This window comes from Lissotriton helveticus, chromosome 1_1 (genome assembly GCF_964261635.1).
Source record: "Lissotriton helveticus chromosome 1_1, aLisHel1.1, whole genome shotgun sequence".
Lineage (NCBI taxonomy): Eukaryota > Metazoa > Chordata > Amphibia > Caudata > Salamandridae > Lissotriton > Lissotriton helveticus.
The window spans coordinates 1477104950-1477132397 of record NC_136057.1 but is presented as its reverse complement, the minus strand read 5'-3'; the positions used below and the strand labels follow the sequence as shown (position 1 = coordinate 1477132397).

The window sequence follows — 27448 nt, the reverse complement described above, 5'->3', positions numbered from 1 at the left end:
TGTTTTCCATGATCCCTGAGGAATTAGGGTTGTCATATTCAGTGGTTGCCAGAAACTACCTCCACCACTGTAGAATACAGGGGGGTGGTAGTGGCACTGTAGAGCTAGCTGGTCTAAGGGGTGACATATCCTGTGGGGGTGTCCGGAAGCAGTTACGATACCAAGCCCTCAATTTAGGTTCTCCCAAATGAGCAGGTCCTGTGTAACCCCTAGGAACTACACGACATAGCGCCGCCAACGTTTGCTTGGTGCTTATATTAAAAGTGAAAATCTGAGTGGTTCAGTCGTGCTCTCAGAAAAGCCTTCCTCACACCTTTTCAGAGAAGTCTGAAGTGGGAAGAGGAATCCGTTTTAGCTGAGCGGATATACTCTGTGTATTGGCTGATGGTTTAGCAAGCTTCTAAGGATAAATGGTTCCCCACATTGTGTAAAACCCTACCTCTTAACTTCTCTTCTAAATATGACTGACCCCACGAGAAGCTCAGGGGAAGAAGAATTGCCTAACGCTCTCAACATCACAGAGAACTGCAGACATGCAGTAACTAGGAAATTATTAAAACACGGCGTACCCTTCACAGGAGGCTATGTTACCTTCGTGATTGAGGCACACGAGGGGTTTAGATCCGAGGTATTCTATTCTTGGGTTCAGTTCCCACCTGCAGATCCAGTGACTAAATTGTTCCATACATACATTATAGCTGAATGACCGGAAGGTTACATTCCATACGAAGACATTAAAGTCCCGTTAATGTTCCAGCAACACAGAACTGGTTTAAAGGCGCCCTCCCACACACAACATCTGTCGTGATACTCAGTCCACTCAGTATAGAAGGAGCGACCTGGCGGGTCTTAGCGACAAATACTCCACATCCACCGATAGATACGCTATTAGTGGATGAAGTCTGTGCATTATACAAAGACATAGTCAGGCTATACAGACACATTGTCCAGTTTGTCATGCGAACATTAACAGTTCAACCTGCGAGAAATACTCCAGTTGGTCCACATCAGACCACACCTACAATTAACCCACAGATACTGAAATCAGTAATAGGGACAATTCCTTCCAAACTGGAGCGAATTCTGTTCTGGATAGCACAAAAAATTGCACCGCTGGAAGCAGTATTTCCCCATATGGGTCCCCAGGAAAAACATAGAATGCTAACCATTTGCTTGCCAATGGGGATAGTTTCCTCGATTAAGGATTGTACCACTTGGGGAACAACATCACATAGGCTGAAACATGTTGACCTGATCACTACACCCAAGGATAATCTTGGACTTATAATCCTGGTCCTTTATCCTTCACTGTTTTTACTCTGTCCAATTGGCAAACTAATAAAATATTTTTTGACCTAATTGCGACATTTTAAATCTTTAACTTTCACGAACAAAGAACCAGCTCCGCAGTGACACTGGCGTTGTAGCACACTGGGGTGGCATTCGGTCACTCCCGGTGTGGCCCAATGATGAAGCATGTCACCAACTAGTGGTGAGTGAGGGCCTTCTTCAAAACCTAATAAGGTTTCATTTGTAACTGCGATAGACTGTGTACCAATTAACTGTTTTTTCTCTTATAGTCACTCTAATTGTGACGCTCCTTTGTTGTTTTTGTAGAACAATTTTTGCTGCCATTTAAGTCACAGTACACAGTACCCCTTCCTTAGCAGTTGTTCCCTGGATTTGGAAATGAAACTGATGGGTAATTTTGCCCAAGTCTCTGCAATAATGCTGAGTAACATCAAGGGGGAAGCAGCAGCAGTGGCCATACACAGCCACCTAAGGGAAATAGCTCCTATCAATAGGGAGAGAGACTTACCAGAAATTATCGACGAAACCTATGCTGCATTAGGTAGAGATAATTTGAGAACCAAAGTTAGGAAACCAAATGTGGTGGGTAGTCCCGACAAGGACTCAAACTCAAAGCAAGCACCCACTTCTTCTAAAAAGAAATGGGAAACAAAAATTCTAAAAATAATTATTCAGCCAAGAATTCACGATCAAGGGGTGGGTCTCTCCAATGGGAGCCATCTGAAAAGAGGTACAACCTTAGGAATCGTGATAACATTGTGGACTGTTAGGATGCCTTGTTGCCAGCTGTTGTGGCCCTATTAGTAAAATATTGAAGTACCCAATTAAGTCTAGCATGATGTAGAAGTATTGGTACAGAGGTATGTTTCCAGTTAAAATACCAACACAAGTAGTAGATACTCAGGGCTATTCATATCACCTAGCGGCAAGTGTAGACCAAGGTTTAGACCCAGTAGTTGAAATATCAACTAGAGGGGGAGAAGGTTATAGATGAAATGAAATATGAAGAAGTGGCGCAACAGCAGACAACAGTAGATAGCGTCATGCAGCTATATGGGCTGAAAGAGCAGTGCAGGACTAAAATCTTGTGCTGATGATGAGAGAGAGAGGCAAAGAGGTCACTTTTTTTGTTGTAGAGTTTTATATAGCGCAAACTAGACCTGAAGGTATCAGAGCGCTTTACAAGCGCACCAGTTACGTTACAGATAGACACATTCATTTTTGTTAGGCACAGGAAGATTACGCGATTTACCCAGAATCACAGGCTGTTGAGCATCCCTGCCGATACTCAAACCCAGTTCCCCAGTTCCGCGGTCGACCGCCCTAGCTGTTAAAACAAAGTGCATGACCTGCAAGGTCGTAGTTAAAAGGAAAACCTGTGTTTGGCAAGGTTGAAGGAATTTATGGTCTTAGCACACAGGCACATATTCTGTTGTCCCAGAAAATTGAAAATGTGAATGAAGAATAAGAGTAGAAGATTGAATTAGCCAAGAGTGCACAGCATCTGATAAGAGGTCTTGGGAGCAGAATTATAAAGCACACATGCAAATACACTTGCATTCAAGAGTAGAGAATAGTTAGCTTGTTAAGCATTGTAAGAACTGCAATAAAGAGTGTGTAGAGAATTAGGTTAAAGCTTAGGTTTACAGGTGACTTGATGTTTTTCCACAACTATTAGAACATTGGAATGTGGAGCACTCCATTGAAGACAATGGAGTGTTCCGTGCTTCTACGGGTGGTAAAGGCCCGCAAAGCAACATTCCAATGTTTTCACAAAGGCCTCTCGGAGCCTGAGGGGATTTAAATTCCCTCGGGCTTGAGAGGCCTTTGTTTATTTGTTAGAACATTCTGCCTTCTAGTGGCAGAATGTTCTAATAGTCTTATGGCCCTTCGTAGCTGGGCTATACCGGCTATTAAAGTCCCGCTCCCTTGTTAAAGGCCCGAGCCGAAACGCTGAAGCGGGTCTTTAATAGCCGGGATAGACAGCTACGGCGAGCTATAAGGCTATATTATGTCATTAATAAGTAAGACTTTGTTTAATCTTTTGTAACAAGTATTACCTGACTGTGTATAAAAGTAGCTGCCTGTGAAGCAGCAAATTGAGACCGGCTGTTTACCTGTGTGAAGATGGTCGCTCTCCATGCCGCGACAGTAAAGAGCTGTTTTTACCTTGCCAAGAGAAGTCTGTCTTTTTCTTTATTTTTAAGTTACCATGCAACAAGTACGATGTGTGGGGACTGTCTAGTCAGAGTGTACCGGAACAACTTTTTCCAGTTTATGTGGTAACCTATTTCCCAAATATGTCAAAGATCTGTAACAACTTGTCTATCTTCGTTTCAGGTTGAGCAATGTAGGTGAGAGCCACATATAACAATATTCTCTTCCCTCACATGCCTTTCTACTGCAGGTCTATCATAAGTGCGTATTTGCAGAAACAGCCTACCAGGAGATCCAGTGCCAAAGCAAAAATATTAGGGAACAGGGGTATTCCTGCCTTATTCCCTCTCAAATTGAAAGGGGCCTTACAAGGTAGCATTCACTTTTATTCTGGCTATAGGTTCCTTCTACAATAGTCCAAGGCACTTCATGATGAAATTGAATCCTAGTCTTGTTCGTACTTTAAAGATATAAGACCATTCCAGAGTATCACATGCTTTGGTGGCATCAAGCTATAGAACCAATGTTGGGTGCCTGTAATCATTTGTGAACTTCATACACTCATATAATTACTTTACCTAAGATTGAGTCTCGTTCTTCTTTTTGGCATATAGCTAGGCTCATCCGGGTGTACCATGGTATTTAATTACCCCCTGCAAGTGGTAGGGGAGTATTTTTGTCAGCATCTTAGGGCTAGATGCACAAAATATTTATTTTGCATTTCCAAAGTAGCTCTCCTTAGAAATCGCTATTTGGGAAATGCAAAATGGTATGTACAAAAACAGATTTTTGCAAAAAAAAACAATTGATGGACAGAATGCAGAACAATGTCATATATTCACCCCAGTACAGAGATCTGGGCCTAAATCCATCGTTTTTTTGCTCACCATGCCATTTCAGTTTGGACCCAGCCATATGCACATCAGTCTTGACCCTGCGCCCAATGAGAACAGTCCAGCCCGAACTGCCAGGCCAGGTCCTCCCTGGACTGGAAACAAGCATCCTAGGACCGGTTTCGGGCTTTCAGCCCTCATCAGCCACGATAGCTTGACTCCAGTGGCATGGAGAGCATGAGACCCACGTCTGGGTATACCCGTCCCACACGGGGTGACACATGCAAAAGACGTGGGTCCCTTGCTCACTTTGCCACTGGTTTCAAGTTAGCCTGGATGGTGAAGGGTGTTACCCAGAAACCGGTCCCAGGATGCTTGTTTCCGGTCCAGTGAAGACATGGCTTGGCAGTTCGGGCTTGCCCGTTCCCATGAGGCACAGGGTCAAGACTGATTTGCATATAGCTGTGTCTGAAATGGGGTGGCGAAGTGAGCTAAAGAATGATGACGGATTCAACCCAGATCTGTGACTGGGGGTAAGGGCCTGAAAAGTTTCAGCACTCCGTCCATCATCTCTTTGTGTTTGCCAAAAATAGATATTCCCTATTAGCAATTTCTACAGAGTAGGAATTGCTATTAGGAAATCGCTATTTAGGTAATACCAAAGCGTTTGTTTTTATGGTCCTTTAGGTCCATAGGTATGAATGATTTTAGATTTCCTTATATATTAGGAAATTGCAAATTAGGAAATGTTAAAGCAACTGTGATGTTCAGCCTAAGACCCCGCTTGCTGTACCCCGAAAAAATTGGTGCACATGTAAAGCACACAGATGCTCTAGTGGCATGTATGCACTTTATTGCACTTAAAAAACAAGCATTTTGGAGTGCTTTTTTTAAACTGCACATGGTTAGCATTTTCGAAATGCCCAATGCACATTTAGGAAATACTTTGTGCATGAGCATAGAAAATCGCAAATAGGAAATCCCTATTAGCGAATTCCTATTTGGGTGTCGCACAATGCGATTTCCACTGGGTATAAATTGCATTTTGCAATTCTCAAACGGCTTTTGTACATAGCAAAAGGCTATTTAGCATTTCTTAATGGGCCGAAATAGCGATTCGGTCCATTAAGAAATGCTAAATAGCTTCCTACAACTGGCCCTTATTTTCAAACATTAGTGCACATCATGAATAACCACAGTATTTTCAGGGCATGGGGGATAGAGATACAATCAATCAAACCCCCCTGCTACCCAGGACCATTACCGCCTGAAAACAAAAGAGGTATCTCAATCCTAAGTGGAGCAGCAGGAGCAGGCCCAAATCGGGGCAGTTTTGAAAACTTAAGGATCATAAAGTACTCCAGCAAAGAACAGGCGAAGCAGGAAGATCAGAATAACTCTAACATCACTAGGGTAACAATCCAGTAAGGATCCTGTGAGTGCATGAGGAGAGCAACAACTCAGCTCTGGCAAAAGGATTATTAGATCAACATGGCAACAAGACCGGCTAAACATCTGATCCGGGAATGTTCATGGGCTTGAGAATCTCCTACAGCATCAAGAGACAACAGAATTTCTCCAAAGACATTACATAATTCTAATGCAGGAAACATGGTGCCTAGAGCCAATACACATTACTGGATACACAGGCTATCATGTATCGGCAGAGAAAACGTCAAAATTTGGACATCCCAAAGGAGGATTAGCACTCTTCTGTTCAACAAGGTTCAAATGGCAAATAGAACATTTAGAAATAGGGACAAATTGTATGCAGGCAAGAATAGTAAGAGAGAACGAGAGGGTGGACCTGCCAGCCATCATAATAATAAATGTCTACATCCACCCCAGAAAAGATCTTAAAGAGGAGCAGATGAATATCCTATACGAAATATTCAAAAAAATTCAGAGACAACACAAACAGGCAATCTGCATAATGTCAGCCGACTTTAACATTAACCTAAATAAAAATATGAAGATGAAGAACCGAACGAGAGCCAGAAAGAGAACACATATGAAAACAAGTTGGAGAAGCTGGGATTAAGGCTCCTGAATGGAAACACAAAAGATGATACACTGGCCGCCATTACATTTCTAAGTGGGAATAAGAACTCAACCATAGACCATACGCTAGTAAGTGAAGCTGCAATGCAGCAGGTATGTCACTTTCAAATTTTTCCCCGTATGGAGAGTGATCATTTTCCACAGATCATTGGAATTAGCTGAGCTGTATCACGCATCTAACGATCTACTCTCGACCCCGTAACATATAATCGAAAAAGCCTGAAATGGAGGGGAAAAGGGATAGAAAACATACCGAAGGAGGTATATATGCATGCTGGTACACCGGACACAATAGAAAATAAACAAAACAGGGAGGGAAAGGAACAAACAAAAGAAGGGGATTTAAAAACAGCATGGGAACGATTAATAAGCACACTACTATAAAAAGTTCACAATAAAAAAGCAGACATGTTGGATCAATCCGAACTGAAAGCAAAATGAAGGAACAAAAAAGCAAATATGGTACAGCAAAACGCTGTGCAAAGAAAAAATGCAACTTTTACGAGAAAGCAGAATTCTAATGAAACAGACAAAGCAAGGGAAAAGAAGTGATAACAACAGGCTCCGGCAACTGAGAACTCAGTACAAGAAAAACTGCTGGGAAGCAAAAATAAGATATCAAGAGGATCTGTGGAACAAATTGCTCTTGGCAATCCGAGAACGGAACAGTAAATAATTCTGGCAATTGATAAACAGCCTGTCTTTAGGGCACACACGACACCAAAACTCAGGTATAAATGCAGCCACGTTGGAAAAACCTATCCGGGAAATATATGCTGAAACAGCGTGAAAAGAAACTCAAGACCACATGGAGAGTGACAGAAAAATGAGTACATGCCAAGCATCAACAAGCTTGGCAACATCATCAAACGATAAAAGGGACAAAAAGAATATAACAAACAGCTATGAGAATCTCACACCGGCCTTGGAAATTGACCAAGTGGAAAAAAACTATAAAGAACCTAAAATCAGAGGGAGCATCAGGGCCGAATGGTACACCCAACGCTCTTTTAAAAGGAAATTAGCCTTACTGGGCAGAATACTTTACCCCATTATTCAACGAGCTATACGTCACAAATTCCACTGAGAAGTTATAGACTTATAGCATTAACAGATGTGGAGGCCAAGTTATATGCAGCCAGTCTTCTACAGCACCTCAAATCGTGGCTAGAAGTAAACAACATTTTACCCCGACTACAAACAGGGACTGGAATCGGGACTTTAACAAATCTAACAGCCCTGACACTTTAAGCAAAAAAAAAGGACAAAACAAGAAAAACGCATCTATTTGCCTGCTTTGTAGACCTCAAGTCTGCCTTTGATCGAGTGCCACGGGAGGACTTGTGGAAACAAATGGCTGCATGGCCGTATTGAATAGCCAATACCCTATTAAAGGCAATCAAAGAGTTATATATAGGACCTTGGTCCCAGGTCAAAATTGGAGATGGCAAGAATGTAACGAACAAAGTATACAGAAACAAAGGATTAAAACAGGGGTGCGTATTAGCTCCATGCCTGTTCAACATATATCTAGCAGATCTAGCACAAACCATACGGAACATCAACGCTCACCCGCCCACACTGTCCCAAGAAGAAATAGAATACCTACAGTACACCGATGACTTGTCCTATTAGGCCAAACGCCAATAGGACTTGGGCGAAGTATGGACGCCGTAAACACTTATATGGACAGAAATGGGTTGGACCTAAACCTGCAGAAATCCAAAGTGACTCGGTTGGTAGACTCGAAGAACAAGAAGTACACTTGGTTCTTGGAAGGAACAAAGTCGAGCAAGTTAAGTCATATAAATACTTAGGATTCATCGTGAATCATCAAATGAAAGGGTAACAACACATAGAAACAATGCAGGCAAAAGCGCAATCTTTAAACTACGGCTTCAAAACTTTAAGAACGAAATAGAGCTGCCCTTCATTTGACCACCTTTTAACAGTGATGTGTGCTCAGTTAATGCCAACAGTGACTTACTGTATGGAAACACTGAACGGACGCGCAGAAGGCATTTTAAACAAAATCCGAACAAGGCAATGTCATTAAAGTGCCCTGCTTAAGATTCATCTATGGATGGTGTACAAAATTCGGCTTGCTTAAGTTATGGAATTCACCCGAATCAATCTGAAAAAAAGACAAATTGGGTTTAAAATCGATCTATTGCTCTTATATGCTTGAAAAGTAACTTTGAGGGGCAATCTGTGGCACATGAACGAGCAGTTTTCAGTATGCAAGCCAACTCGGGCTTTTGAATATGGATAGCATCACCCCACTTTTGGCGAAGAGCTTGTATGAAAGGTTCAGATTAGACCGTTTACCCTTAAGATAGTAGAAAATAGTGTAAAGATCAGGTTTCTGATATTTGTCCAGTCTGCAGCATGGACCCGGAGACAATACACTATATCATGTTTATTTGCCCAGGGTACTGTGGCATGTGCAGAAGATGGCTTTGCCCAATCTGTCTGACTATGGGGGCATTACATTGTAGAGAAGTGAAGCACATTCTGATTACTGATACAACAGGACCTGTTGTATTTTCAGTGAGTCGACTCTTGTTTAATGCTTGGCTTAAACGATAGCAGATTTTGAAACAACCTTTAACTGTTAGCAGTGTGACTAAGCGTTTGCTTCCATTGTTGGCTTAACTAACTGTATCATATGCACCATGCACTTGGTTCTATCTTTATGATGTGTATGCACCTAAGCTAATTATCTTTAGTTTCACCTTCATGTGACAGTATTTTTGTTATCTCGATATGATCTGAATTTAGCGGGGCTTTGTGAGAATAGATTTTGAAATAGCAAGACGCCAATTAATGGATTTTTTACACTATGTACTCTGGGATTACTTTTAGTGTTTAAAATAGTGGGTTTCAGTTGGAATCCTTTCTGTTTTAATTAACATTTGAATTAGATCGGTTTCTCATTGTACTGTACATTATTTGGTGGAGCAGTGTATTATATGACCATGATTTATAAGATTATTTGTTTATCTACTGATTTATTATTTATACTAAGATGTGTGAAGACACCTCTTGATTTAGATGTCTTGTAGCAAGTGAATTGAATATCTTACTGTGTTTTTAACATATGTTATTTCTGGAATGATGAAGAATGATGATATGTGCTTTTATTTATGTTTTAATGGATGTTTTATTTTTTCAACTTTGATGGTTAAGAAACCAAATAAAGTATTCTGGACTACAATGAATATAGTGCATCTGCCACACCATCAGGAATATGTTATCATTTTGATGCCTGGGGTTGCCATGCTTTGCATAGCGAGCTGAATAGGAAAAATAAGTGACGAAAGTCACAGGTAGGAAAAATCAGACTTGGTAGAGTGGAGGTGACTGTCACTGGAAACAAGCAGCCCCTTGGAGTAAGGGCCACTGGGTCAATGTTTTCTATAAGCGCAGCAGGCTGAGATTTTTCTGTCAAGAACCAATGGTTCCTCCTCTTTCCAAATGAGGTGGAAGAGCTGCAAGCTCAACAGGCAGGAACTACTCCAATATATTTCGGGGCTCCCGCTCCGCTGAACACTAAATGACTACCTACGTTTTCTTCCATTTCTTCTTAAATTGGCAGATTTTAATTTTGAATTAGCTAGCTATGTGGATAACCAAGAGTTCTGCTTTGAAAAGTACCCTAAATCTATTTTACACTTTTGCCCCGGTAAGGATGGCCAAGACATTCTTTTCAGTGAATCTTTAGTCGTAATGTTCCTAGCTGTTAAATCTGCTGTTACCAGCAGATAGCCTGGTAACGTGATTAGTCTGTATCAGGCCATCTTGAACAATAGCTTGCTGACAGTAGGCATTAAAAAAACTATGACCTTTATGTCAACTACTTTTAACTTAGGTTATTTAACGATGAGTGGGAAAGTCATAATAACTGTACAGCATGCCCTGTAGAAGCTCGATAGTTACTGAACTGCAACTTTTCTGAATCCCATTAACGGAACTCTGGCTCTGAGGCGATTAAAGTGTTGAAAGGTAGGTTTTCAAGAGGGGTTGGAATCTAACAAGAGATGGATCTGATCAGAAAGGAAGTTTCAAAGTTGGGGACCCAGAAAGCAAAGCGGTGAACACTGATAATAGAGTACAGGAATGCTGCCAGATCGAGGAAGGATTTGTCAGAACATCGAAGGGCATCATTTAGGGTTGGAGCGAGTGGGATGAAAGCTGTAAACCAGTGGTCCCTTTGCCCTACCAAACTTGAGGTTCTCCCCATTCTATTTAAACTTGGGAGAACAGCTGGGTTACGTCAGTGGAGCCTCAAATGACAATGCTGACATTGGCCCCTGGACAGTTGTTCATCCGCTACAAGACTGCTGGATTATAGGGCAGACTTACTAGCATATTGAGGGGACAGAACTACGGTTTCTCATTTTCCCTGTCCAATAGTGGACCTAGGAAAAATGCAGAACGACCCCCACTTACAAGCACAATATCTCCTATACATCTCGGACATTTATTTTTAGAAGGGAATTTGTTTTCTTTGAAAATAAACGTTTTCTTAGCAGATGCTTTAAAGATGGCACAGGCTTTGAAAACATTCAGTGCAGTAAAGGGAGCTGGGGCTTACTTCACAGCACTGGATACCTACCAGTTAGGGCCTTATTTACAACTCCACCTAAGCATTTTAATTGACTGTAAAAGACTTGGGGATGTTTCTTGCAAGCAAACATGAGAGGTACACCCTCTTTACGTCTCCCCCAAGGAATCTCCTTTAAATCCACATTCATAAATATATTTTTTTAACAAACTTTATTGAGTTTTTGTGGTACGTTGCAGCAAGCGCCGGTTGCATATATATCAAATACAGTACATTGCAGAGTAGTACCCAAATATCTTAAACAATAATACAGCCTGTCAACATATAGACTAACCCAAAAACGTGGCTCAGACTACACAGTGTTCCCCCATGCAAGAGGTATCTGCTATGGGTGCTTACGCGTCCAGGGTGGCTACATTCATCATTTTAAATACGTTAGGCTGACATTAGGGCATCATTGGACAGCCAAAGTAATCCTGCTGATCGGACTGTCCTAACTGACCAAAATTTGTCAACAATACATTCCTGGGGAGCATGCATAAGTGGTGACCAACTCCCGTTCCATTCTGCACAGCAGTAGAGATTGGGGAAAGGAAAAAGGGCAGTGGAAGGGTGATCTGTTGTATAGAAGGCTTGCCAGCTTGTAAGTGGATTTGTCTAGATGACCAGTGATGGCAGGCTTACCACTTTCAGAGAGCTGACAAGGGCGTCTAAAGGAGCTGTAACCAGCTCTGTGTACAAGACATACACCAGTCCAATATCTAGATGGCCTTGTCAAGGGGTTGACTGATTAAGAGAACTGTCAAACCTATGTTTGGCCCTGCCTCCTAAATGATACTGTGAGCTGTGTGGAGCAACTCAGACATGAGGCATTTTACATATGTCTTGGGGCAAGAGTCAGTATGCCTCAGGAAATCGAGGATGTCCAAGCTAAACACCTACATCTGCTGAGATGACATATCCTGCCCACAAAGGTGAGTTGGACACCCAGGCCTTGAACAAGTCTGGCAGTGGTGCAGCTGCTATGTGTGTCTAGTGTGGGCTCTGCCCCAAACGGAAACTCTGACGGTCAGCTTGTGGAGTATCAGGTGACATGCTGGTTGGTGCTGATGTGATGCCGGTACATCAAGATCTCCACAGTGGAAGCTACAGGTGTGCAAAGGCAGATCTCCAAATCTCTGCCCTACAAGACATAGTTCACAAGCTGCAAACAACCATTGTTTGGCTGGTGAGGGAAACAAAGACGCTTTGAGTGTAGAAGTTGTAGAAGGAAGGGCCTGAAGAACAACTTACACATCGCGATAATCTGGAAGACGCTGAGAACTTACACCCTGGGCAGTTCTTTAAGACTACGCTGGGCAGTCTGCTTTCTCCAGATGAATTGTTGGCTTGCTTTGTGGTAGTGAACTCTAGCCCTGCATTCTTTCTGTGGCCCAAATGGGAACAATGATCACTCAGGTACCCAACATAAAAAATCAGAAATGGAGTTTGAAGGCCGCAGGTCACTTATTTGAAATAAGGTGAAATAAAACTGCTCAACCATCATGTTCACTCTTGAAGGTCATGTGGCTTAACTACATGCTATTCTTCCCAGCCAAGCGGCAGGTGATTTATAATTTTAAGGTGTACTTCTTCAAATCTCCTGAAGCAGTCTGGGATTGGACGTCCGAATGCAAGAAATATGCCAAGCAATCACATGGATTTGATGCTATGACATTATCAGATGGTTTATCTGGCTTGAAGCCAAAAGAAAGAAGAAAGCAGGTGATAAAATTGCCACAACCCCTAAAACAGGGATATGGACAGTACAACGAGCGCTAAAGCATACTTAAACAAGCATTGGCATAGCCAATAGGTCTCGCTTTTTGGACCTTTTAAATATTTAGTTATGCAGCACAATATCCTTGGTGCAACAACATCAACTGTTGCATGGCTAAACACTTATAAGGTCCCAAAGGCGAGACCTATTGGCTATGCCAATGCTTGTTCAATTAGGAGCAAAATGCCACGTTTGCAGGCTCTGGAAAATCTACCCACATACTGTATATATGCTGGAGGCTACATCCAGAGCATTTATATTTGTCTAAGAATCTATGCAAAGAATTAGGGGTGCTAACATTAGATGTGGAAGAGCAAACATGACCACATAAGCGAGTACCCATAATAGAAATCTGGGAGCAAATGTTGACTAACTAGGGATGATGAACCTTGTGCTGATAATCTAGCCATAGCAGAGAGCTTCTCAGGAATACAAAATAGCTGCTACCGTGTGAAATGATAGATATGCCACAACTAGAGGTGTCATTTACTGTATGCGAAATGTGACCAGAGCCCTAAACACGCAGGTGTTGTATTTTACAGCTCTTAGCACAGCTCGAGGTGCAGACGTACAATTAATATGGGCAAGCAGGTCATCGTGGAGGTACGGTCACTCCAGTCCAGGGCTTTGTTTGTATGCCTAGCTAGGAAACGATGTCAGTTTCTTTGAACTTAAATGGAGGACGGCACGCGCTGTGGATGTATAGTTGAATTACTGGTAAACGTGCCTTGATTTCCTGTAGTAAACAAAAAGGCAAGTTCGCACCTTTTTCTTTACAGGGTGGACGACACCTTCAATGAAAGAAATACGTCTAGGCATTCCCCACCTTACTGCCTTACATTGAAGATTTACGGGCATGCCTTTTTTTTTTTAGAGGAGGGGGGGGGGGAGGAGACAGTGGATTTGTAGCACAAAAAACACCTTTCTGTCTCTGAGGACTTATCAGCCGCCATCCTTTCAACTAAGAAAGTATGGGTCATGGGGCACTGATGAATGTGCTGACAGTGTGACATAGTATGAACTTCAAAGCGCTACACCTTGCACACACGTCTTCATATCACAGAAGAGGTCGCCCTCTTCTCCTGAAATGGAGACCTCAGCAAGATTGATGGAAGAATGGGGCGGAGGCACTAACGTAGGTGCTGATTTATGTCAATAAGATGCGTTTGACCTGTAACCTTAAAAGACATTATTTTACTTACATCCAAAGTCTGCACTGCATATCATTCTTCTGTTCTCCTTTGCTGAAACACTGCAAATAACAAGCAGCCAAGGGCGGGAGGTGGTGTTCAATCGGACGACCTGGGGAAATGCGATCGTGTACATTTCCCATACCACGGCAAACCTCTATCACACATGCACACAACTAATGCTTCCAGCCAGGAATTAACGGCGCAGGCACTTCGAAGAAGTGCTCCATGTAAATAATAAGTTAACATTGAAGTGAAGGCGCTCCCACATCCGAGGTCAGTCTTCATGCCTACCGGAGGTTCACTGTGACGGCAGTGCGCCTTAAAGAGCCAGCAACAGTACGAAGGAAAGAGGCCACTCAGAACAAGGAGAAACGCGAGAGACGGCCTGCGGCCGTCAAAGTGAAAGTGGGGGAGGAGAAATGCGACACAGCAGGAGGGGGCGGAGCGGGGAGAGCGGCATGAGGGTGTGAAGCAGCCGGGGCCTTTGAAGTGAAGCTAAGCTTCACTTCAAAGGTGTGGGAGGAGTGCTGCTGGTGATTGACTGGCGATTTGATGATGTGCACGCGCATTTTAGGTCAATGCGCTTGCGCATTGACCTAAAAGCGCACGGGCACAGCACCAAATCGCCAGTCAATCGCCAGTCTAGGTAAAGCTTATTTAAGCCCCTATATATCTCGCTCCCGCTCAATGCACATGCGCATTGAGATAGGTCGCTCGACCTAAAAAGGAATGGTTACAGCTCAGACTCAAAAAAACTGTCAGAGCTTTAAAGTCCTCTGCCAGGGCTGATGCTGGTGTTAGGCGACAGAACACTATCTGGAGTTAAAAGAAGTTGGTTACATCGACACAGTAGTTTTAACAACATTTGTACTGTGTGCATCTACACCATTCAATTTCATTTATGCCCTGATGGGTGTCTACTTAACGTGGTGCTTCTATTCTCCTGAATGACTTTGGGATGGGAAGTTAAGTATCTTTGGATGTACCCCTTATATACAAATGAATGGCGATTTTCTATGGAGTTTTCGACCATAGCTATTCACTGTTTCCACTTTTCTTGATGGGATATAAGAGCACACTGAAAATACTTTTCTATATGCCCACTCATCTACAGATGATAACTGGTGGACCTATCGCTTACAGAGCCTAATCTTTTCAGGAGTTTGTTCCAAAAATGTGCCACAAACTGAAACCCACCGTCAGTAACAATGCCTTCTATTAAGTTATTAAGACTGAAAATGTCAACCAAGAATATTCTTGCCAGTTCAGCAGGAGCAGGCAGTGTTTTTCAGTGGAACGAAATTAAGGAACAACTTAGTAAGATAATTAGTTACCACTAGGAGTGTATTATATCCTTATGAGTTGGGTTAGGTCGACAATAAGATTCGTCAATCCCGGGGTTTCTTTGAAGTAAGCAGGGGTTGTAACTGACCCTGAGCTTTCAATGGTCAACATTTGCTTGTGTGCAGATATTACATAATTGTACGTATTTCTTAACATTTTATTGAGACTAGGTCAACAAAAATTATGTTACCAACCCTTTCATTTCCCTGCCCCAATGATGTCCTGCCATCGGGGTGTATTTATTATTATTATTATTATTTATTATGGAAATTTGTAGAGAGCACAGCTACCCCCAACTGGGGTGTCTCGGCGCTGAGGCAGACTGCAGACGACAGGCGAAAGAGAACACTAGATACTCATAAAAAAACTGGACTCATAGGCAGATGGAAAGTGGCAAGGCATTCCATAGTGTAGAAGTTCTGACCGCAAAGGGTTTAAAATTGATACTTGTATAGCGAACTACTCACCCGCAAGGGTCTCAAGGCGCTTGTACGAATACCGCTGTGGAACCCATCCTGGCTTTCCCTGTGAGGTGTCCACTCCTGGGCACCCCCAAGGTGGAGGCCAGGCATCCTTAGAGTTGTGGGGGTCGTTGTGGAGATTAAGCAAGCTATTGCCCAGAGTTGCAGAGTGGGACTCCATGATTGGAATAGGCACCGAGGCGAGAATTATCAGGTCCGTGGAATTTTGAGCCCAAGACCCGCCGAGGCGGGGAATTGAACCCTGGTCCCGGGCTAGACCTCTGCATCAGGGTCTGCCGCTCTAACCATTGAGCCACACTTGTTTACCACCCGTCATGGCCCTGCGAAAACGGGGAATTGCAAGGAGACACTGGTGATTAGAATGTAAGGTCCAGTTGTGATGGTAGTGTTGGAGTCTAGCTCTCAGATAAGCCAGACCTAGTCCCCGGTAAGCCCTAAATGCCTGGGTGAGTGCCTTGAATTCAATGCGCTTGGTAATAGGTCACCAGTGCAAGGTTCACAGGTAGGGGGAGATGGAGTGGTGGAACGGTATGTTACATATCAGTCTGGAAGCCGCGTTTTGAATTATCTGCAGACGCCGAGTCCGATAGACTGGAGCGCCCAGATAGAGACTGTTTGCGTACCTCAGGTGAGATGTTATTAAGGCATGGATAACTGTGCGTCTACATTCCAGGGGAAGGAAGTGTAGGAATTTCCGCAATATGTGAAGCTTCCCAAAGCATGAGGAGGAGACTTGCTTGATTTGAGTTTTGCAGGACAGTTCGGTATTGAATCTAAAACTGAGATTCCTCGCCGAATTAACCGGCTGGGGCAGAGGATTCCTCTTCCATGGCCACCAAAGTGCAGGGAGAGCGGAGACTTTTTGTTAAAAAAAAGTACCTCGGTTATGTCCGAGTTGAGCTTGAGGCAATTTAAAGACATCCATGTCGAGATGATACTCAGGCATTTTCTAAAATTGGAAAAGGCAGCTTCCGAGTGCTCCTCGAGGTAGAACAACAGTTTGGTGTCATCACCGTAGGAAACTGCCCTCACGCGCACGATTCCACCAACGCCGCAAGAGGTGAAAGGCAGGCATTGAAGAGGAGGGGGCTCAAGGGCGAGCCCTGTGGAACCCCGCAGAACAAGGGTTTCACGTCCGAGATGAAAGGGCGGAGAAAGACTTGTTGAGACCGATTCCCCAGAAAAGACCAATCCAAGACAGAACGGTGCCCTGAATACCCATGTCTCTTAACCTGTCCAGGAGAATATGGTGGGCAACCGTATCAAAGGCCACGGATAAATCGAGTAGCACAAGCATAGCTGCCTTGCCCAGATCCATGCTCTTGCGAATACTCTCAGATACTTCAAGGAGAGCAGTCTCTGTGCTATAACCAGCTCTAAAGCCGGATTGGGAGTCTTGAAAATGATTACTAGCTTCCAGATGGGAGGAGAGTTGCTCCTGGACTATTTGTTAGAGAATTTTTGCCGGTGCTGGAAGCAGGGAAATGGGTCTAAAATGTTTAAAAGCAGAAGGATCAGCATCCAGTTTTTTGAGGATCGGCAGAAGGTGAGCCAGTTTCCATACTGCTGGGAAAATCCCAGAGCGCAGTGATCTGATTCAGTGGAGTGTTGATACTGGGTGCAAGGAGTTTGAAAAACTGAGCCAGGCAACGTTCACCGGGAGAGCCTGATTTGCAGGTGTAATGAAATTGTTGTAGGGCTTGCTGCTATAAAGTTAGATAGGTAATTGTAGCCTTCGACTATTATGTATTACTTCCTATTCTTTCAGAAACTACTTCAGTCATCATGGTGTGTCAATATTGCCTTGTTCCTGTCGCACGCGACATGAATTTGAACACTTCGTCCTTGTTGTCAGAGGAATGTGGGGGAAAAAATGAAGTTGAATGATCTGCTTGAACATCTTGTTGTCATGAGAGTGCATTGGCTTCCCAATTACAATTTCCTGGGCAGTGGCGAAACAAAACTCAAGCACGCCCCCCCCCCCGCAAAAAGCATGGAGGGGGCCCCCACGCTTCGGAACCAGTCAGGAGCTCACAGCCACCACCCTAACAAAATGCCTGAGGGGGACCCCTTGGAGCTCTGCTCGCCCCCTCCCCCCCTGGCACTGAAATGAAATGAAATGAAAAATTCCACTTATATAGCGCATAACCACCCGGTGGCCTCGCACTGAGGGGGCTGTTGTTAAGCCACTGTTACTGGGTGGTCTCAAACTATATAGTGAAACCGATAAACAGAAGTGCCCATTTGGCATGTCTTGGGTTGGAAAATTTCAAGGATCTGAGGAACATTAACTGCTTATGGATTGTCCAAACCAACACTCGATGAAGGGAACACCCCAAGAGTGGCCAATGACTAAAGTCCACCTTTATGGCAATAATTCTTGGTTCTATATGATTTCATTTCTTTCAGTAGAGATAAGTGTATCTGGAAAACAATTGACCAGATGAAGGACTTTTTTCTCAGGATGTCTGTCAATATGGCACTAGGCAGCAAAGGATGATGCATCACTCTCTACAATTAATTTTAAAATGTACACCTGGACTGAAGATTGGTGCTGTAGATAAATGGGGGTTATTATTTCAGAACATTTTTGAATTAAATGTTTCTAGAAAATTGGCAAAGGCGGTGAATTTCTCTTTCTATTTCACATTGATTGATCTTACCCTCCAAATACTACTGTTAGCTTGCTACACTTCATACTGTTTCTGTGAGCGGAAATCACAAAGCTCAAGAAGTGGATGCTCGTTACTGCAGATGGACAAGCGTTATGCAGTAGAACTCCTTATGCTACAAGACACTACATAGTGGGTAATAAAGCATGTGATGGACGTAACCCATTAATACAGTTATACAGAAGGATTTCACTCCACTAATAGCCTTCACTGTGGCATGTAGCCTGAAAGACGCATGGCGGCACTGCCATTCCCCAAGTGACACTACACCTTATTTTCTGGAGCACATAGATCCTTTTCCTGCCTTGATGATTTTTTTTGTCCCATTGAATTGAGCAAAGAATTGGAAAAGTGTATTTTTCCAGAGGGCTCTCAGATCACGCCTGAGTTAACTTGACATTGGTTGGGGGGGAGCTGCGGTATACCGCCATGTAGTGCCTTAACGCTTGGTGCCTGAAAAACAATAGTGTTAGGAAGGTCCTGAGGACGGAAAATGAAAAATATAACTGGCTGAACAAGTGCTACATTAACTCTTCAGCAATGTTGTGGAAAGGCTTCAAATCACTGGTGAGAATCAGGGCCATAGACTACAACTCAAAACTCAAATATACCAAACAGGAGGAGATCGATGCTGCAGCGTCTTAAATCCTGTGTCTAGAAGAAAGCCTATACAGAAGCAGTGCTACTGGGATGCTCATGCTTGAGATTGAGAATTTCACACTGCAAAATCGAAAACTCCTCACAGGTGAGACTAAAAAAATGTAGCTAATCTCTCAAAGCTATTTTTACAACCAGGTTGATAAACCTGGAATACTACATTTCTGGGGGTATACTAGTGACAACATTAACAGCCACATTGTGTGCATTAGAAACACAGAGGGGCAGACTGTAACAGACCCAGCTGTGATTGTTGGGGACTTTGCCAAGCTCTATGGAGACCTTTTTGGCCAGAGGGCAACCACAAATAGGGAGACCATGGGCCTCCACAGCAGATCTCCCAGTGAAGGACCTCAATGATACAAAGAGACCTAACTGACTGCCCCCTCATTGTGGAGAAGGCACTCAGGTGATTAGACACATGCAATTCAGACAGCTACAAGACTGAACAGATTCCCGATAGAATTCTTTCAGTTATACTGAGCATAATGGCCTGCATCTACTGACAATACACTCTGCAGGTGAACTACTCTGTGACTTGAGGGAGGCAGTCATATCCACCATGAAAAAGGCTTGGTAATTGGAAACCTGTTTTAACTCCTATGGACCAATTTCACTAATAAATGTTAATGCTACAATTCTGTCGAAGATCCTATCAAATCAACTACTGGCTGCTACATAAAGACCATACCGCATAACATACGATACTTAACAATATATTAATGCAAGCAGGACTCCACTACACTGCTGGCGGTCCCTCTGATAAGTCTTTGAAAAGGCTTTTGATAATATGAATTGGTAGTAACTCTCTGTGTTTCTCACATTGCATAATGTGGGTCCTGGCATACACTAAACTGCTACATAATAGCCCAAAATGACAGTCTGCGTAAATAATATATAATCGGATGCATTCCACATTGGATGCAGCCCACATTAGGGTTGAATCCTGCCCCCTATTATTTGCACCTGCCATAGAGTCCTTGGTAGAAAAGATCAGAACAGACAGAGTTGTCATGGGATTCCATTTAGCACAGAGGCTAAAGGAGAGAGTCTCCTGTTATGCAGATGATTAGCTTATATACCTCGGGCAACAATGGTAATCAGGTCCAAGAGTAATGCAAACTTTAGATGACTTTGTGTCACACACTGGTCTATGACCCTGTGTTGGGGAGGGGGCACAGCCTGATGCCCAGTGGCGTCACTAGGGTTGGTGGCACCCGGTGCGGGTAACTCATGGTGTCACCCCCTCACGACTTACCGCATGGACCTCCTCCGCTCTGAGTCCGCCAGTGGACACAGTTGGCAAATAACGGGACTACAGGACAACACAACACTAGACAACATGGCACTATACCACCAAGGTCAACACCGGAGATTCACATTATAGCATTGCTTTGGATAACTTAGAACATGGAGCCACAACGCACAACACAACATGGACATTACACTAGAAAGTATGAAGCCACAGTGGAAAACGTGATGGCACCATATTAAACAACATGGCAAAACTTTGTTTAACATGACATCACAATGAACAGCACAGCATCACACAGAGAGAAGGACACCACAATAGACAAAACGTCACCACACAAACCGCAATGACCCAGCAATGGATGATATGACACCAGCTTAGCAACATGACACCACACTAGACAAAATGGCACCACTCTGGATACCCCGATGACGCAACACTGGTCAATATGGCACCAGACTAAACAGTGTGGTACAAAACTAAGTAATAAGGACCCACAGTAGGCCTCAAGAACCCTCACTAAACCATAACCTACACTACACCCCATGTTATGTGGCACTAGTGAAGAAAAACATCACCACACTGCACAGGCAGGCATGAGACTAGACTGAAAAACACTGCACTGAACAACTCGACAGCAACACACTTGACAATATGATGACACTGTCTGGCTTGACAACACGGCACACTCTGGGCAAAACTAACTGCCACGTTAAAATGTTGAGAAAGCTCCTAATACAGTACCTCGAGACTGACAAAACAAATAGGTACGTAGCTGTTCTTAGTACAGCAGGTGCAGTGGCTCCAGGGCTCTGGGGTGTAAAGTGCCCAAGCGCACGTCAATTGTCACTATTTTTTGCTCTCGCACACGGAGGTGGTGGTCACATTTACTCCCGCTTGCACTAGGGCCCATAGTGCCCCACGGAAAACAAAAACAAAAAAAACAGTAAATAGCCATTGCAAAAAAGTCCTGAGTTTCAAAGCGCTGCCCTTCCTGCGGGCGGAACACAAACACACACTTGGCAACCGTTGTTTGTGGAAACAAATATCCAGCTAAAACTGTTTCTTTTCTAATCACTCTGCTAATAGTCTAATCGCACGGAGTGCTGCAAAAACTGCAAGCTAATGGGTGCCCTGTCTGAGTGTATTTGCATGCAGAAAAAACCACACACATCACGGAGGGCAAAGAGAGAGAGAGGGGTGGGGAGGCACAGAGGGCTTGAGCCACCAGAATCCTGAAAAGAGCCCAGGAAGCCCCCCTCCCCCACTTCAACGAACCCCACAGCGCACCAGGACAGAAACTGGGAGGCGGGGCGGGGGTACCATGTGCGGGAGAGAGAACTTCCCACACACTCTAGACAGATGTTGTGTGCAAGAGGGGAGGAATCTTATTGCCCCATGTATGTGTCACCATACTGAGAAATACTAATATTTGCTGAGAGAAAAACATTATGTGTATACAAAATAAGATGCCACACAAACGAGGAGTCCAGTTCAAGAGTATCAATCTGCATCACGTAGGCATTGTTCCAGTCACGCAACCTGCCATTCTGAAATGGCGGTACTATCCTATGAAAGGCACTGAAGTCCGATAAATTACCATCCACATGGTATACATATCGCTGTAGAAAAGTTTTAAAGAGTGTGCCAAACTCTTGCTCAACTCACAGTGACATCTTACCCTTTCTTTAGAATCCACTGTGGTGGTGGTTGGGCCACTAACGTAAGGGTTCTGCAAATCGCCCAGCAGCACCCCACTGCCGAGACTGTTTCCACTCAGTCTAAGCGTGTGGTGGTGGCCGCATCAGTGGAGCACAGCACGGGGGCTGGCCCAAGGCCGTCATTGGTAGCGCTATAAGATTGATTGCCCTGGGACCCACAAACTGGGTACGCCGCCGCCGCGCATCTCACCATCACCACTATGCAAGTAGGTGGTGTGTGCCTGGCATGCACTGCAGTATTTGTTGTAAGCAGGTGCGCAGTGCGTTTGCACGGTGCACTAATAATTGCACGTAATGTGTGCACTGTGCCGCCGCCGCCCCCAAAATAGTGCCGCCTGGGGCTGACGGTGACTGCCCCCACCGTCCCCCCCTAGCTATGCCGCTGCCTAGGATGGGCGAAGGCCCTAAGCATCCTTTCTGTCCCACTGTCCTCTCCAAGGAAGGCATGACAGTCAGCGCCCCTGCACACACTTCTCAGAAGAGGACTCTTCAGAGTTAGAACAAATGCATTTTGCACTATTTTCATTGTCTCCTCTATACTAGGGAATCATACAAACCCTGCCCAGAACTAAAGAAATCCTCGAATAGTTAAATTGAGCAAGCTAATGGAGCATGATTTTGGCTGTGTTTAACCAGAAGGGAAACACTTAAACTTTCCAGTCTTCAAATCTGAAAGACAGAACTACGTTTGTGCAACATCATTTTGTTTAATTTCTTGAAATTGGCAAAAAAATCGGAACCAGGTAGCTCTACGAACTTCACAAAAGTAATTCACATGATGTGCATTAATTTCATACTCTGTTTCCTCCGTTTTCATTTTTTGCAAAAACAGGCACCGGTACAAAATAACTTGTGCACCTTGACTATTAGAAGAGTGCGTGCAAAACAGATTCGATTTGCTCTTTGCATACACCTTGGCAAAGGGTGCCTAATGGTACAAGGTATAATTTTTTATTCTATGTGCCAACAAGTGTAATTCCGTAATACCTGAAACATCACTGGCATATATGAGTTGTCAACGCCGTCCATCATAGCGCTAGCAGAGTTCACTTCTGAGCTAGGCTGTATAACTTCTCTGTGAGGCCCTGCTAAAGCTCCCGGCTCGAGAAGGGGCGTGCAATCACGGGCTCCAGTTCCCTTCCATTGTTCAACTGTCTGACTGTGCTCCTGGGTGTACCTGTTTGTATCGCCTCCTCGTGCCTCGGGGTTCCTTCCTTCTGATTGTAAAGCAGAGCAGAGGCGAGGCTGCAGAGCACAGATTGGTGTCACCCCATTTGATGGTGTCACCTGGTGTGGTCCGCACCCCCCTAGTGACGCCACTGCTGATGCCTAGATTGGCCACCGCCACCCCGTTTATAATTAGGTGTTCCTGTCTAGTGTGCTCCCCACCTCTCCCCAGGGAGCAGAAAGACTGATGGGTCCATTATGGGGTAGGGGCATGGCCTGATGCCTGGGCAGTCCTCTCCTCCTTTTTTATTAACAAAGTCCTTGGTGGCTAGTGAGCTTTCTGTCCGGTCTGGGGGCGGAGGAAGGAGTCACATTGAGGGGGAATCCCCAATTTGCTTCTAAGGGGGGTAGACATAATGTTGAATCTGTTATGGAGTGGGTGCACAGTCCAATACTGTGATAGGCCAAGCTAACCCCTTTGTTATAAAACAAAATCCTTTGGTGGCCTAGTGGGAATTCTGCTCCAGACTGGAGTTAAACACCCTCCCCCCCACCACCCAACCTCACCCTGGAGGATGAATGGGTGGGTCGGCAGTAAGACTGTTGAGGCAGCTTTACAGTGAAGCACAGTCCAGTGTGAGGGCGGGGTACCCTGCCCACCCCTCATACACAGCAATACAACAAGATCCAGACCCCAGGCCAGTTGGTACATGGAAGAACTTAGAGTTATAAAACGTCACTGCAAACAATTGGTGCATAAATAGAGAATGAGACAGAAAAATCTAGACAGGAGCATGTTCAAATCCGCCCTAAAACGATACCAGCAAATGATCTGGTTTACATCAATGCGTGGCTCTAGCGGATCCCATTGATGCCAGCACCAACTAAAGCAAAGAAAGCTTTGCCATAGTGAAAGATTTCACCTCACCATAGGCTGCCTCAACTCGATCACCTCCTCGCAGGACCTCTAGAACAATCTCTTTCAATTCTTTAACAACAAAATAACCGCCATTTACATCAACTTCAGCCTGCTACCAAACCTGAAAGCCTACGCCAAAAGCCTCCCGATCTTATCCGAAGAACCAGTGCTAACCACGTAGCCCTTCACCCCAGAAGAAACCACCACCATCAAGAGGTTCATCTACTCAGGGACCCCATCAGACCTATGCCCCTACCACACCTAATCTAGAGGACTGCAACCCATCAGCGCTACAACCTTCCCAGATGCTTGGAAACATGCAACTGTCCTCCCATTGCTGAAGAAACCCTCTGCCAAACCTTCAACGCTCATCAACTACAGACTATCTCCCTGCTACCATTCCCAGCAAAGATCTTAGAGAAAATCCTCAGCAGACACCTCACCAAATACCTCAACAACCACAAACTCTTAAACACTATTCAGTCCCATTTCAAACCAAAACACAGCACAGACACTGCCCTCACTGCTGCCACGGATGATATCTGCAGGTCTTTGGACAGAGGAGAAACAGAAGCCATCATCTCCCTTGACCTCTCTGCAGGATTTTACACAGTCTCCCACCCCATCCTCTTCCAATGCCTATGACATCAGAATCTAATGACATGCGCTCTGATGAATCTTCTCCTTCCTGACTGGAAGACCCAGTCAGTCAGCCAGGCACCGTACACCTCAGTCACCTATGACCTCCTCTGCAGGGTTCCGAAAGGATCCGTCCTTAGTCCAACCTCTTCAATGTATACAGCCAGCATCATTTGTTCTCGCAATATTAATGCCCTCTCCTATGCCGATGACATGCAACTCATTCTCTCCCTCATGGTCAAGACACCCAGTAACCAGATAAAGGTCAATGTCTGCATGACTGAAATTGTTCACTGGATGAAGACCATCTATCTAAAGCTGAAAACCAACAATACTGAAACCATGATATTTGGGAAAAGCACATCGCCGGAGGACTCCACCTAGTGGCCAACAGAGCTAGGACCGACAAACACCAAGAACTTCAGGATCATGATCAACAACAAACTCAACATGACCACCCAGTCAATGCTTTTATCGCCTCATGCTTCCATACCCTGAAGATGCTGAGAAAGATTTTCAAATCTCTCCCAAATAGCATCTCGCATGCCCTGGTTATAAGCAAGCTGGACTATGGGAAGACCCTCTATGCCGGGATCAACAAAAAACTCACCAGAAGGCTGCCCATTCAGAACTCAGTAGCCAGAATCACTCTCAACCTCTCATGCCGCACATACATAAGACCACACCGCACTTGAAGGAGCTCCACTAGTTCCCCATTCACTAACGAGTACAACTCAAACACCTCTCCCACACTTTTAAGGCACCACATAAGACCGTTCCAGCACACTTCAACAATCGCATCTGCTTTGACAAAGCTTCCAGACACCTCCACTCAATCAGACTCCTACTGGTACAAATCTCAAGCATACGGAAAACCAGATCTAGGAATCAAGTCTTCTCCCTACATTGCTCCTAAAGCATGGAACAACCTGCCGGTACAGATAAGAGCCTCCTCCTCACTTCTTGAATTCCACAAGAAGCTGAAGACTAGCTTTTTAAGTAGTCTCACAAGGCCCTAGTTGTGCTCAGACTCGCACCTGCTCAGTGCCAGGATACCCTCGCAGATGATTGCGGAGTCTACAAATCTGCATAACATAACATGTTTCCATGCCATTGCAATGCCTTTATCCAATGTATCTCCTCTTTGTTTTGACATAGAGGTAAAATTGAGTGATGTTGCCATGCCTTGTGACCAGCTGTATGACAGCAAATTCCCTGTCATACAGGGAGCTTCTGATTTGTAAGTAACAGAACATTTGCTGTTATCCAGATGCCAACAAGGATACCTGCTCGGACTAGTTAAGGGTGATTTTTTAAGAAAGTGAATCATTTCCAGGCAGTGGTCATGATAATAATTCCCTACTGTTACATTCTAAAGTGAATGCTGTGGAAAATGGTGTGTGAGGGTTCTGAAAAGTCCAGTAGGAAAAGCAGGGCCATATGATGCTACAGTGCTAATATTACACTGGTTAGCAGAAGGCTGCCTAAGAATACGTACTTCAAGGACTTCTGTTGGTGTCAGTATATACAGGTCTTTAACAAATATAACACCCCTTCAGGCACATGTGACTCTCAATGACAATAAGAACATACAAACAAACTGCAAGAGAGGTGGAGGTGCCTCCTTTTGGCCATATTCCTTCAATTTAGCCACCAGCTTCACAATCTTGAGCTTACATACCAGTCCTTCAGCGCCTGGACCAAGCGAGGTAACAGCTAGGTCATTGCCATTGGGATCAAATGCATTAATCTCGATGCCCCAGTTGTTGTGCGGTTGCTTGAACCAGTTCTGCAGTACGTGCTTGAAGTCAATGCTTTGCCAGTGGCCAATCCGAGAGTTCAGGTCAATCTTGAGTGAGCGTATGCGAATATGTCGGCTACCCTCCTCAGTCACAGGCTTGAGGCGCAGGATCTGCAGGTAGACAGTGGATGTATGCTGGATGGGACGTAGGTAGACCCACAGTTGGGCTTTAAGCACTTTAGTGAACATGATCTTAGGGCTGAAGTTAAAGAAGCAGCAGTGTGGACTCCCCTCAATTTGGACAACTTGATCCGCTGTTGAAAGAAGGAAGGGGAATATTTTGAGTGATTATTGAACAAATATCTACCAGTCAAAGAAAAACAGCTGCCTGTTATTGCCATTACTCATGTAATAAGAAAAATACACCAGAATCAATCCAAAACATTATTCTGCAATGTTTTTGTATACTGCAACCGATATTCAGCACTATACTTTTCCAACCAGAGCTACTCTTTCGTCGCATATGTGGAAATCTCAGATGATGTGCTGCTTCTCAAAAGAAAAAGAACAGGTTTTTACCTACTATAATAACAGAGATTCTTTGAAACTTTGGGACCTTTTAATTACCTGCTAGCTAGTATTTCTTGAACTCATAGGAGAATCTGAAATCTGCTTTTGAGTTTGTATTAAAATATGGGAATTCAGTGCAGTATTCCTATTTGGTGCCCCATCACTAGCAGTTTCACTTATAAATTTAAAATGTATACTATCACCACTTTATTTAATGTATTTAATCTTAAGCAAACAACCCTGTGGTCCACGGTTTAGTGCAGTACAATCAAGCAGTCATGCAGCACTTATGATAACATGTGGCTCGTATTTCCCTACTCTAGCTCAATCATTTAACGCTAAG

General features: G+C 44.1%; 1 protein-coding gene across 1 annotated transcript in view; it reads right to left on the bottom strand.

The window, feature by feature from the left end:
- The window catches only part of GDF11 (growth differentiation factor 11), a 731844-nt gene that overhangs the window by 31129 nt on the left and 673267 nt on the right, over positions 1-27448 (bottom strand). Inside the window, exon 2 of the mRNA XM_078686435.1 lies at positions 26476-26849. Within this exon, the coding sequence (XP_078542561.1) occupies positions 26476-26849 (374 nt within the window). The remainder of the gene's footprint in view (positions 1-26475; positions 26850-27448) is intronic.